This window comes from Phocoena sinus, chromosome 1 (genome assembly GCF_008692025.1).
Source record: "Phocoena sinus isolate mPhoSin1 chromosome 1, mPhoSin1.pri, whole genome shotgun sequence".
Classification (NCBI taxonomy): domain Eukaryota; kingdom Metazoa; phylum Chordata; class Mammalia; order Artiodactyla; family Phocoenidae; genus Phocoena; species Phocoena sinus.
This window is the reverse complement of record NC_045763.1, coordinates 112628190-112641420: the sequence shown is the minus strand read 5'-3', so window position 1 is coordinate 112641420 and position 13231 is coordinate 112628190. Positions and strand designations below refer to the sequence as shown.

The following is a 13231-nucleotide window of genomic DNA, read 5'->3' as shown; positions in this document are numbered from 1 at the left end:
TGCCTTAAATCATAACCTGAAAAGAAGAACGAGATTTTGGATAGCAAACCTGTTTTCTCGCGAGTTTTAGACGTTCCCTGAGGAAAGGGGGAAATGAAAGAGTTGTGCGTTCCCTGCTGCTTGAAAAGGGGTGTTAAGACACAGTGGGGAGATTACAAAGACTCCAATGCTGGCTCAAAGCACCAAAACTGGGGAGCTGTCTCCCCCAAGCAAGTAGTTTTTAAGGGCTTTAGCACCCCTGCTGGAAGGCAGGGAACCAGAGGAAGAAGACAGGGAGTTTAATTAATCCAACCAGGCAACATCCTGATTCCGGAAAAGTGCTCAAGCCACCTAATTAAGAGACTCTGGCCTTTTCCTTTCACAGAATGAAAGCAGCAGCCAAGGACACAGGGATGGGTCTCCCTCCCACACCTGCTATCTTTTAATTCCATAGCCCTAGAAACACTTGGGAAGGAGTGACAGGGAAGGTGTGGAAGAGGACAGTTTTAAACTTCGAGGGACTCACTTGCATCAAAGGATGTGAGTTTTTTGGAGGGCAGGAGAAAAGGGAGGGCAGTTATCTGACACCGGTACACTAAGACTGCACTCTAACTGCCCAAATGAGCGGAATTCTGCTTTAAGGTATGGGAACAGGAGGTATCTGGCACCAGGGACAAAATGAGAAAAATCACTTTTTAGGAAGGTTTGCTAGTGATGAATGTAACTGAATCCTGGGATGGGATAATGAACAGAAAGAGAGATGAAAGTGAAACCCTCTGACCCAGGGCGTTAGGAAGGTACAGCGACCTAAGAAAAGCAGAGACCTGGTAAGAAACCACTAGGATCTCATGTGCTGTGTGCTGGTACCAAAGACGGAAGAAGTGCCGCCAGCCGCACCTGCAGCTGCGCATCCAGGCCCAGGGCACTAGGTGGCACTGCTCGGCAGACCTGGCACAGCTTTCAAGCTCCGGCAGAGCACAGAACACAGCCACCTCTTTCACAAGTGTGAATAAGGGAGGAGGTCCATTCTTCTAAACCATCGGAAATATGGAGGTTATCAGCCCTCTCAATCACGTGACTACTCTGGTGTCCTCTCCCAGAATAGACTCTGAAATCGAGCAACAGGAAGACTGAGGCCACAGGACTCAGAGGTAGGCCTCACCCCCAAACAAGTTCATATATTGAACAGCCCTCATATTTTCTGGTCCTTTACTTTGATGGGGAAGGGAAAGAATCAGCTGGAAAGCCTCATGCCCTCTGCACCACTGGTCTCAGTGGCCTCCTCACTCCCACCACCGCCTGTGCCACTTCAACAAAAGGGGGGCATGGGTAGGATGGATAGTCTTGGAAGGGAGAAAAGGGGTACCTGCCAGGCCTGGGTGGCTGGCTGGCCCTACTCTGCTGAGCTCATTCTCCCCCACCTCCCCCCAAAAGATAAACATTCCATGGAGGTCTGGATCAAAAATAAACCCTTATCAGATGAAACGAGTTTTTCCTGGGCTCCGAGAGATTTTAGCAAAGACCTTCTTTCCCACTCCTTCATTCCTGGGCCATACCATGGCATTAATTCCTTCACTTGCCACCAATACACTGGTCTCTCCCTCCCCCACCTCATCCCCTCTAACCTAAGGTGTTCTTGGGCCACTAACAGTCCTCACACAACCCTTGCATCCCCATTCCCCACACTCACACCCACTGAGGCCATATCTGGCTCTTGCCCCACCCTTCACGATAGACTCTACCTCTGCTCCATCAGGATATCCAGAACACTCTCTGCCAACCAGATATTTTTTGCCGTAACATCCCCACCTGATCAAAGGGGGAGAAAACAGAGAATCAGAATGGCTCTGATTAGTGACTCAGCTAATCCAGTACACTTCTTCACCATCCTACTGGTCCATCCCTAACTGTTATCCCATTACTGATGTTCTGAGTGCTGGAAAGACTGTCTTCTGTTCTGCAACACTTTAAAGTTTCCCCCTTTGACTCCAGAGAGAAGGGAAGGGAAGGTTTGGAATTTTTCCAGAAACCAAAACTGCTACTTTTCCATAGACAGGGGGTTGGAATGGGAATACTTTGACCCCTGAAAGGGAATGTCTGGGAAGGAGATATGAAAAGCCCATGCTTGGAAAGAAAGGATGGTATTTCAGACAGGGCCTGAGAAGTGCAGGTGGCTAGCAAGAGCTGCGGTCCAGCCACTGGATGTCCCAAATCCTGTGTCAGGCTCATAACAGGCCAAGGGTTTCTTGCTTCCAGGTATCACAGTCTTGAGTGCTTGCTATGAAACTTCCTGGGGCTGAATTAAACATTCAGTAATGCCAGACCAAAGTCTTAGGATGAGAAGTGGGGACTCCCTATTTGGGAGAAGCCAAACAGGGAAGAAAGTACCAGCAGAGTGGATAAAAACAGCCAGCACAACAATGCTATGCCTTGCCCCAGGTCCTAATTTAAAAATTCCATGTTCACAGAGTCACACATCACATAGATTAAGGTTTATACACATCACAACAGGAGCATCAGTGTTGTACAAAATCCTGAAGAGGAAGCAAAGAACCAAGGGGCAATGGTGAGATAGAGAGGCAGGGTCATTTTTAAACAAACACATGTAATTTTGGGAATAGAAGTAGCAGGGGCAGGCCTCTTGGATATTCAGTGGCTCAGACAGATGTCACTGATGCCAAGAAGATAACAAAACCTAAATGTCAGGGTCTGTTCTGTGACACAGTTCGTCCCTCAAACTGGCCCCAAGTGTTCAGAACATTGAGATGGAGCCAGAGAAGATGCCTGGGTTTCTGAAAGTACAGTGTGATGAGAACCAATTATTTTGCCCTTACTTCTCTCCCCATTCCTTCCAGATTCTTCCTGATCCAATATGCCACGAAACCCCAGAATGAGGACTGGTTACAATAGGTCAACTATTTTATACCAGGCCTCGAGTTTGGCAGGAAGGAAAAGGAGGCAAGACTTATTGCTTCAAAAGGCCCCCAGTAATTTTTCAATTTCTTTCTGCAACATACGTGGCCAGAAGATGCCTGGGTCAAAAGGAAAGAGTCTAAGCAATCCAGGAATCAAGTCCCTCAGGTACTTAATCATTCTCCATTGCCTGGATTTACGCTCTGGGCTGCTCTCCTTTCTTCTTTACGTTCTTGCCATCCAACTCACCGGCAATCTGCTTCATGAATGTCATGCAAACACCATCGGCTCCCAGAACCCCACTCTTCACTAGTTCCCGTACCAACCACACCAACTAAAGGAGAGAGGAAAAGACAGATGAAGAGAAAGTCCTGTGAATTTGAGAAAGGGGCTAATCCAATCACATTAGAATTTAGGTGTACAAAGGTAGTGGTATGTTACCCCCGATTCCTCCTTCCCTTCCCCTTAGGAGAGGATCCATTCTGTTAAGTCTCTGAGCTGGATCTCTCTTTTCTTTCTGGCCTTACCTGAGTACGGCAGGTATCCTGCAACTTCAAGTACTTCTCCATAAGTATCTGGTTGATTTTATTCAGGACAATATTCATGCCGTCACGACTCACCAGAGCCAAGTCCCGGTAACACTGTGAGAAGTGAGGTTTGTGAGCAGCCAGCAAGCTGAGGACAGGCTCCTGATCCCACTCATTGTGGGCCCCCTGCCCCCTGGCCTCTCCAACTTGAATACCACCAATGCGATATGAGTGGCAATGAAAGACTTTCCACTCTGGAAGGCAGCTATGTTCACCACTGTACCACCAACGCAAAGACTTTCCACTCTGGATGCCATCCTTCCACCCAAGCCTACCCCCTGCTCCTTCACATAGGGTGGGGAAAAGGGACTGACCTATTCTAATAAGGCAGAAAAGCCTGCTAAGAAAGGCTCCCTGTCCCCTACCTCCCTTCTTAGGAAGCGTCACACTGTTTGATGCCACCAGCTGAGCAAAACAGGTGGAGGCCATCTGCTTTTCATCTGCCAGTAAAAGGTCACTGCAGAATGGGTTTGGTTGAATAGCTTGGAAAGGATCTCAAAGAGATTTTTAGACTTGTATTGACACAGCCAGATGAAGTAAAAGGCTAGGAGTATTAAGGAAAGAGGCTTCAGAGACCATGACCCCGGAAAGAAAGGGCAGAACCAAACCAAACTTCCTTAACTAAACACCTTTCTACTTTTCTCTGGGCTGCCCTTTGCTTCTGCCAAGTATTAAAAAAGGAGGGGTTTTAAGCACACCCAACTCTGGGGGAGGTGAGGGAAGGCATGCCAATTTCCTCTGAGAGCTCTTGTTTCTCTTCCCGCTAGAGCTTTTCTCACCCTGTCTCTCTACAGAGACCAGACTCCTGGAGGACCATCTTAGGGGACCTCATTAGCAAGCTCCTTAGCCTGCTGAGTTCTACGCTGTCCGGGTCTCAGCACAAAGGGTAAAATTTAGATAGGCAGTATCCCACAACCTTAGAAGGCCAGTAGCAAGGACAGCATCAACAATAATAGTAATTATAATAGGGAACATGCATTGGCATTGTGCACAAACTTTATACTCTCTTTATTGCATTTGAATCACATAATCACCCTATTTATTAACATCTCTGTTTTTACAGATGAGGAAACAGGCACAGAGAGGTTAAAGTGATTTGCCCCAGGTCACATTAGAGATAAAAGGAAGATTCTAGTCCCAGCACTGCAACTCTACACTCCATGCTCTTAACCACCCCATACCACCGTTAGAAATAACTAAAAGGAAACGACGCTGCTGGGGATGTAGGTAAGTGTTTAGAGTGGCTTTTTGACTACTACATTTCTAAACTCGTTCATCCTAAGCATTCAAGAGAGAAGTGCTGATATTCCTCAAGATCCCTGCTCCCTGGCCTTGGTGTGTCTAGGGACTCCTAAGAGATTAGCTATTGCTACTTCCACTTCCTCTATTGTCCTTAAGCCAAAACAAGCTATCTGATAAAAATACGAACACTTAGAGATTCCCCCATGTGCCATAAACTTTTCAAATCCAAAGGAGAATTTGATTATCCTCTGAATGCATCTGCAGAAGGAGGGCTGGGAGATCAACAGTACAAGCAAGGGAACAAGAAAGAGATAAGAGAACCCAGTGACCTACTGCCAAGTGCCAGTCAGTAAATGTGGTTCAGCCCTGGAGCCTCCCCTGGAGGAGTGAGTGACAGGATGGGCAGAGGACTGAGGGAAGCAGAGGCAGAAGGGAAACCTATGTCAGGCCAAAGATAGAGACACTACTAATTAGTAGTGGAGGAGCAGAGAGGAGAACAGAGAGGAGCCCTGTCTGTTCAAAACAAAAGCAGAAATCCCAGAAATGCAGAAGAGACCCAGGACAGGGAAGGAGGACAGCCCCTCAGGAGACATAGGGTCAGATGAAGCAAGCAGATTCTGTCTGCCTAATTCCATGCTCCATCTGGGACCTTATCAACCACAACTGCTGGTAACACATGGCAGCTCATGGTACCAGGAGTATCATATTCCTGATGCTGCAGTTGTCCCTCCAAACTCTGTGCCAGTTTGCTGCCTGGCTTGGAAGATAAGTAGATGGGGAAAAAAACTCAGTGGGAAACAGAGAAGAGGTATTCTCTCAAAAGAAAAGAGAGGTGACAGAATGGTGCTGAGGTAGCATATCTGTCCTGTGTTGGGAGTAGTGATATTCCAGCCTAGGCCCTCATAAACCCCAGCTTTCTTTCTGGAGCTGCCTGCTGAGAGAAGCATGAACCAAGAACTGCCAGGGCCTGGACTTGACCTTTGATGAAGAGGGAACTTGGCATCGATGTTAAACCCTTTCCTATCGCCTGTATCTACTGACAGCGAGAGGCTGCGCAGAAACTAAGGCCTCCAACTTAGCCTCCCACCACATTGCAGTCCCCCAGCCAGGCCTGCTCCCAGCTATTCAGTTCAGACATCAAATAGGAAATAAACTCAAAGAATATAAACACAAGAGCTGCCAACGCAAGTTAAGAAGGTAGAACTGGAACAAGATCCACGCCATGCATGTTCCACTCTCCACCAATACCTGACTGCTCTCTCCTTAACTAAGTTCTCGTGTTTAGCTCCACCTACTAAGAAGTCCCAGAGAGCTGGTCCTAACTCTTTGAACCTGCCTGCCACCACTGACAGCGGCTGCTCAGCTCATGCCTTCCCAGAGCAGGTTTCTGATGTGTTCAAGACTCAGTTTCCACTACCACCTTCTCCAGCATCCCCACCTCCCACCTCTCAGGCCATGGAGATGTAGGAACAGCAGAATCTCCAACCCACCCTGAGGTTTCTGTTCCAGTGACAGAATTAACTCCAAATAAACCCTTAGGAAACACTCCCCTTGTTTTTTGTTTTAACATCTTTATTGGAGTATAATTGCTTTACAGTGGTGTGTTAGTTTCTGCTTTACAACGAAATGAATCAGTTATATATATATACGTATGTTCCCATCTCTTCCCTCTTGCGTCTCCCTCCCTCCCACCCTCCCTATCGCACCCCTCTAGGCGGTCACAAAGCACTGAGCTGATCTCCCTGTGCTATGCAGCTGCTTCCCACTAGCTATCTACCTTAAGTTTGGTAGTGTATATATGTCCATGCCTCTCTCTCGCTTTGTCACAGCTTACCCTTCCCCCTCCCCATATCGTCAAGTCCATTCTCTAGTAGGTCTGTGTCTTTATTCCTGTTTTACCCCTAGGTTCTTCATGACATTTTTTCCCTTAAATTCCATATATATATGTTAGCATATGGTATTTGTCTCTCTCTTTCTGACTTACTTCACTCTGTATGACAGACTCTAGGTCTATCCACATCATTACAAATAGCTCAATTTCGTTTCTTTTTATAGGTGAGTAATATTCCATTGTATATATGTGCCACATCTTCTTTATCCATTCATCCGATGATGGACACTTAGGTTGTTTCCATCTCTGGGCTATTGTAAATAGAGCTGCAATGAACATTTTGGGACATGACTCTTTTTGAATTATGGTTTTCTCAGGGTATATGCCCAGTAGTGGGATTGCTGGGTCATATGGTAGTTTTATTTGTAGTTTTTTAAGGAACCTCCCACTCCCCTTGTTTTAAGCTGAAGCCTTAAACAATGCATTAGGATCAGTCCTCATCAGTAACTCCTACCTAAAACTTTTGCAGTACAGAAAGTACTTTGTAAGATAATCACCCTTTTAGGGAGAAGGATTAAAGCAGTAAGACGTCACAGATTCTTCCACCATACTCTGACCTGGCTCAAGGCCTCTGAATGAGTCAGTACCTGATAGTTCCTCACTTGCCTAAAACTGTATCCTCCTGGGCTTCCCTGGTGGCGCAGTGGTTGAGAGTCCGCCTGCCGATGCAGGGGACACGGGTTCGTGCCCCGGTCTGGGAAGATCCCACATGCCGCGGAGTAGCTGGGCCCGTGAGCCATGGCTGCTGAGCCTGCGCGTCCGGAGCCTGTGCTCCGCAACGGGAGAGGCCACAACAGTGAGAGGCCCGCATACCGCAAAAAACAAAAAACAACAACAAAAAAACTGTATCCTCCTAAGTCCTGTCTCCACCCGCTTTGTCTGAAAAGGCCTGACCTGGGGGCCTGTCAGCCTAGGAGGCTCCTAGGTAGGGGATGTACTTGGAAACCTCCAGCATGTGCACATAATCCTGGTGCAGCTATCAACCAACTATGAGACCCAAGGTGAGGGCCTGGGGCCACCCTCATGGGGCTGTCGTAGAGCAGAAAGAAGACAAGGTGGGTACTCTAGTTCCTTGTCAAGTCTGGATGGCCAAATTCATGACATAATAAGCATTTATAACGCACAGCTCTGTGGCCTCTCACTGCCAGGTCAGGCAAAGAGCTAGAAATACTACAGGGCCCTGCCCCCTTCACTGAAGTTTACTGATGTACCCTAGCTGATTCAGATCTCACCTGAAACACAAATAAAACCAGCGGGCCAGATGAATTTGCACTAAGATGACTAAATAAGATTTTAATTGTATATATAAAAACCCACCACGTGAGAGAAAACTAAACCTTAACCCCAACCCTTCACCGCCATCTTTGCCAACACTTTCTTTAAAATAGAGGGGCTAGGCTGGATCACATTACTGGTTAACAACAGTAGATTGGAAACATTCATTTGTCTTCAAGGATCTCGATGATAAATTCAGTATGAAAATGAAATGCTAAATTTTTTTTTAAAGATGTTTTTGATGTGAACCATTTTTAAAGTCTTTATTGAATTTGTTACAATATTGCTTCCGCGAGGCATGAGGGATCTCCACTCCCCGACCAGGGATCGAACCTGCACCCCCTGCATTGGAAGGCGAAGTCTTAGCCACTGAACCACCAGGGAAGTCCCTGAAATGCCAATTTAACTCAACAATGTCCCAGCCCAGAAATGGCCTGGGAAACCAAGGGCATTGGTTCCCAAGGCCATTCACCAACTTGTGAATGCTTGCTACCCTACCACCCACCCTCACCCCAGATCCTGCTCCAGTTGGCATCAGGAGTACAAATACATCAGGTTGCCACACCCTTAAGTCCTTCCCCTGAGGTTAATTCCAACAGCTAGGCCAGGGGACCATGGGCATCCATCCTTGTCCTTGGGAATGATTTTCCCTTGGTTTTCCTTGAACAAACGACAATGTGTCTGATCTCCAGGTTTCTTACAGGTACACTGGGAGTGGTTTGGGGGAAGAGAACAAAGCCACCAGTTTCACATGGGTTTTTGAGAGGATTATATGAAATGTGTCTGGGACTTCCCTGGTGGTCCAGTGATAAAGAATCCACCTTCCAGGAGGGAAGGGGAAGCTGGGGCAAAGTGAGAGAGTAGTACTGACATATATACACTACCAAATGTAAAATGGATGGCTAGTGGGAAGCTGTTGCATAGCACAGGGAGATCAGCTCGATGCTTTGTGACAACCTAGAGGGTGGGATAGTGAGGGTGGAAAGGAGGCGCAAGAGGTAGGGGATATGGGGATATATGTATACATATAGCTGATTCACTTTGTTCTGCAGCAGAAACTAACACAACATTGTAAAGCAATTATACTCCAATAAAGATATTAAAAAAAAAAAAAAATCCGCCTTCCAATGCAGGGGACACAGGTTCAATCCCTGGTCCGGGAGCTAAGATCCCACATGCCGCAGGGCAACTAAGCCTGCGCGCCACAACTACTGAGTTGGAGCGCCTCAACTAGAGAAGAGAAAACCCGCATGCCACAACTAGAGAGAAGCCCGTGCACCACAATGAAGATCCCATGTGCCGCAATGAAGACCAGACACAGCCAAGAAAAAACAAATAAATAAATGAAATGTGTCTGGTTAGAGCCGAACACAATGCTGGACACAGAGCATGTTTGTTTCCTTCCACACTCCTTTTGTTCAAGGAAGGGGCAAGGAGAACAGTGAATTCCCCCTCTCCAAGCTCTTCTCTGTCAGTGTCATGCAGTTAATGCCAGATACCAGACATATGTTTCTAAACCATCATGCAAGATTCAAGGACAAAGAAAGTGGAAATCTAGAGAGGCAAAAGACAGGATTTTGCTCCTTTCTTATAGAGAGAATGGAATCCAAAGAGATCATCCTGCTCAGTCCCTCGCCTCAGGAAGGACTTCTCTTAAACCATTCCACATAAAAGAGACTCCTCTATTTGTGAAGAACCCCAAACTAGTTTTCATACGGTATTCCTCAGGAAGTCTGACTCCAGTGTACTCTTTTTTTTTTTTTTCCCAGTGTACTCTTAATCACTACATTATTACTGCCTCACCTAACATTAAGCTGTCTTACTTATTTATTTATTTATCTATCTACCTATCTATCTATTTATCTATTGGCTGCCCTGCGTGGCTTTCAGGAACCTGGGCCACGGCAGTGAAAGCCCGGAATCCTAACCACTAGGCCACCAGGGAACTCCCAAGCTGTCTAATTTAAATCCTACTTGCTGCAATGTTAAACCTGGTTTCTGTTCACCTGCACTGATAAAACCTGCAAACTACAAGTCACGCTCTTCTGGATAAGAACTCTCAACAGACTTGCTTATATTTGTGCTCTTCTCTGGATTAAATCCCACCTCTTTTAGCCTTGACTCATAAATCTACAATTTTTTTTTAAGTCTTTATTGAATTTGTTACAATATTGCTTCTGTTTTATGTTTTGGTTTTTTGGCTGCCAGGCATGTGGGATCTCAGCTCCCGGCCCAGGGATCCAACCCACACACCCTGCATTGGAAGGTGCAGTCTCAATCACTGGACCGCCGGGGAAGCCCCTAAGTCTACAATTTAAAACTCTTTAAATGCTTTTTCACGCTCACAACTGCCTTTTCTTGCCTTTTAGCTTCAGAATCTGGAAAAAGAGAAAGGACTTTAGTCAGAGTGACCAATTTACTGAGTGAAAAGGGAGTTGCAACTATATTTGGAGGACAAGATGATCTAGCCCTGGTCAAAGGGTGTGGTACTATTCCAGTTAAACCATAAGTTCTACCATATTCTCAGATCATATCTGAGAAGGGAGTGTGGGTCCAGAGAAGGGAGTCTTACCTTCTGGGCTTGGGCAGGTTCGGTGAGGACAAGCGTGAAGAGGCCCAGGCAGATTTCCTCGTGCTGTGGGGGGCCTTTGCATACCTGGGATATGAGGAAAAAAAAACTAGTTGTCACTCCCAGGAGGGAAGTTCTTGAGCACAGCTGCTCCCAGAAAATTTGGGACTCTTGAGTGACCTGCAAAGGAGAATCATCAACTCTTAAATCTGATGATTCCCTTCTCCTAAAAGTGATGGGGCATCTGTTTTAGGAGAGAGGTGGAGGGAAAGGATGGACCCATACTGCTTTCTCCAAGGCTTGATGAAGGATAGAGGCAGAAAATAAAGAGTGTTTAAAATGAGAAAAAAAACCAAAACCCAACTCTACACCTTTACCAGACCTTAACAGCCTTTGGTAGAAAGGGAGCTACAAAGAGTCACTCATGGATTAACAAGTGCACCTATCAAGTCAAGACCTTGGGCAAATCACTGAACCCCTGATATTTGTAAGGTGAAGACATAATAAGAATAATTACTACTAATAAGTAAGAAATATTTACTGAACATTCACTATGTGCTAGAAACTACTCTAAATCCTTTACATGTATTACTTTGAATCCTTTCAACCTCACAGACTGATTAAGAAATGTAAAAGATCAAATATGTGAGAATGATTTACAAAGAAAAAAGCCACCACAGAACTATGAGTTATTTTTTAAAGTTGTTATTCAAAGACACCTAAGGCTCCAACAGATGGGATTCCCACATTAAGAAAGAAAGAGAGGAGAGGGGGCTGGTGGTGGGATGAACTGGGAGATTGGGACTGACATATATATACTAATATATATAAAATAGATAACTAATAAGAACCTGCTGTATAAAAAGTACATAAATAAATAAAAGAAAGAAAGAGAGGAGTTGGGAAGCCTGGTTCAGGAAACCAAGACCTTAACTTCAACCTCCTAGTTCTTAACCACTGAAGTCTTTCCATCTTTTTTTTTTTTTTCTTTCCATCTTTTTGATCATGTCTGAAAGCTTTCAAAGAAGCAGAAATGGGTACGGGGAGAGTATTATACTCACGTAGGCATTGAGGGCGTCATTGGCCTCTCTCTCTGAGACCCCAGTAGTCATCGATGTCACAATGCTCATACATCTTTCCAACCTCTGTGAAGGGGTGAGAAAAAATTCAGAATGCTCCATACCACCACCTGTGATGTATTTCTGGCCCCCAATAAAGCTTTTTAAAAATTTAAATCTCATCACGTCTCTAGACCTAACTAGCAGTTTACAAGTCAAGTCACCATGAGGATATAATCAGCAAAGTCCAGAATGTGTAAATCATGACAGGCTTCCTGATTTCTTTAACATTTAAATTGCAAGGAAAAAAGCAGGGAGGGAGAACCCCATGTATTAAAAGAAGCTTAAGGGAATTCCCTGGCAGTCCAGTGGTTAGGATTCTGTGCTTTCACTGCCGGGGCCTGGGTTCGATCCCTGGTAGGGGAACTAAGATCCCACAAACCACGAGGTGTGGCCAAAAAAAAAAAGAGGCTTAAGATTTCAACCCATTGAATAAAATAAGAATCCATGAGTCTGTGCTGATAGATATGTACATACATGATAAATAAAGAAGGGAAAGCTCTTCCTTACAGTGGAATGCCAACTAAAAATGCAGAAGGAATGACAGGAATAATAATTGATTCAGGCAAATATCATCAATGAATGCTAAAACCAGAGGCAAAACTTTCACAAGAGAATATTTACATAGGTTCAAAATACTAATTACAAAGAGAAAATAACTGTAGGAAATCCTGAAGGATACCACCTTAACCAAGTGATCAGAGTTAATATCCCAAATAACAAGACAGACTGACAGCTGACATACGCGCCTCTGATATGGTACACTGAAAAGGCTAAACATCACTTCTATGGTTTTCTTGCCCAAAATGAATAATCTCAGTCTAATCATGAAGAAATTTTGACAACCCAAATTGAGAGAGATTTATAAAATAACTGGCCTGTCAAAGTGTTTAAGGTGAAGGACAGAGATAGGACTAAGAATTAAAGAGACAGTACACCTAAATGCAATGTGTGAGCCTGGACTGCTATAATGGACATCATTGGGACAACTGGTAAAATATGAATATGTACTACAAGAGTAACGTATCGGGCTTCCCTGGTGGCGCAGTGGTTGAGAGTCCGCCTGCTGATGTAGGGGACACGGGTTCGTGCTCCGGTCCGGGAAGATCCCACATGCCGCGGAGCGGCTGGGCCTGTGAGCCATGGCCGCTGAGCCTGCGCTCTGCAATAGGAGAGGCCACAACAGTGAGAGGCCCGCGTACCGCAAAAACAAAAATAAAACAGGTATTATGTAACAGAGGATCCTTGTTCTTAGGAAATACTCCCGGAAGTATTTAAATCTTAAGTGGCACTGCAGCTGCAACTTACTCTCAAAACGTTAAAATAATAACATGTATATAGAGATAATGAAAAAGTAAATGCAGCAAATGTTAACAATTGGTGAATCTGGGTGAAGAGTATATGAGAGTTCTATGTCTTACAATTTTTCTCTAAGCTTGAAATTATTTTAAAATACTTATTAAAAAATTAAAGGGATATATCAACTGAATGCAACAAATGTGTGATCCTTGTTTGATTACTGATCTGAAAAACCAATTATAAAAAGAATTTATGGGAATTTCCTGGTGGTCCAGTGGTTAGGACTCTGCACTTTCACTGTTGTGGGCCCAGGTTCAATCCCTGGTTGGGGAACTAAGATCCCGCCATGTCACAGGGC

General features: G+C 45.1%; 1 protein-coding gene across 2 annotated transcripts in view; it reads right to left on the bottom strand.

The window, feature by feature from the left end:
- Window positions 1–13231, bottom strand: part of INTS3 (integrator complex subunit 3) — a 39264-nt gene that overhangs the window by 19032 nt on the left and 7001 nt on the right. For both annotated transcript variants that reach the window (XM_032632281.1, XM_032632291.1), the window contains exons 2-6: window positions 11518–11601; window positions 10460–10543; window positions 3420–3533; window positions 3142–3226; window positions 1722–1788 (exon numbers count right to left, since the gene is read on the bottom strand). In XM_032632281.1, coding sequence (XP_032488172.1) covers window positions 1722–1788; window positions 3142–3226; window positions 3420–3533; window positions 10460–10543; window positions 11518–11601 — 434 coding nt within the window. The remainder of the gene's footprint in view (window positions 1–1721; window positions 1789–3141; window positions 3227–3419; window positions 3534–10459; window positions 10544–11517; window positions 11602–13231) is intronic.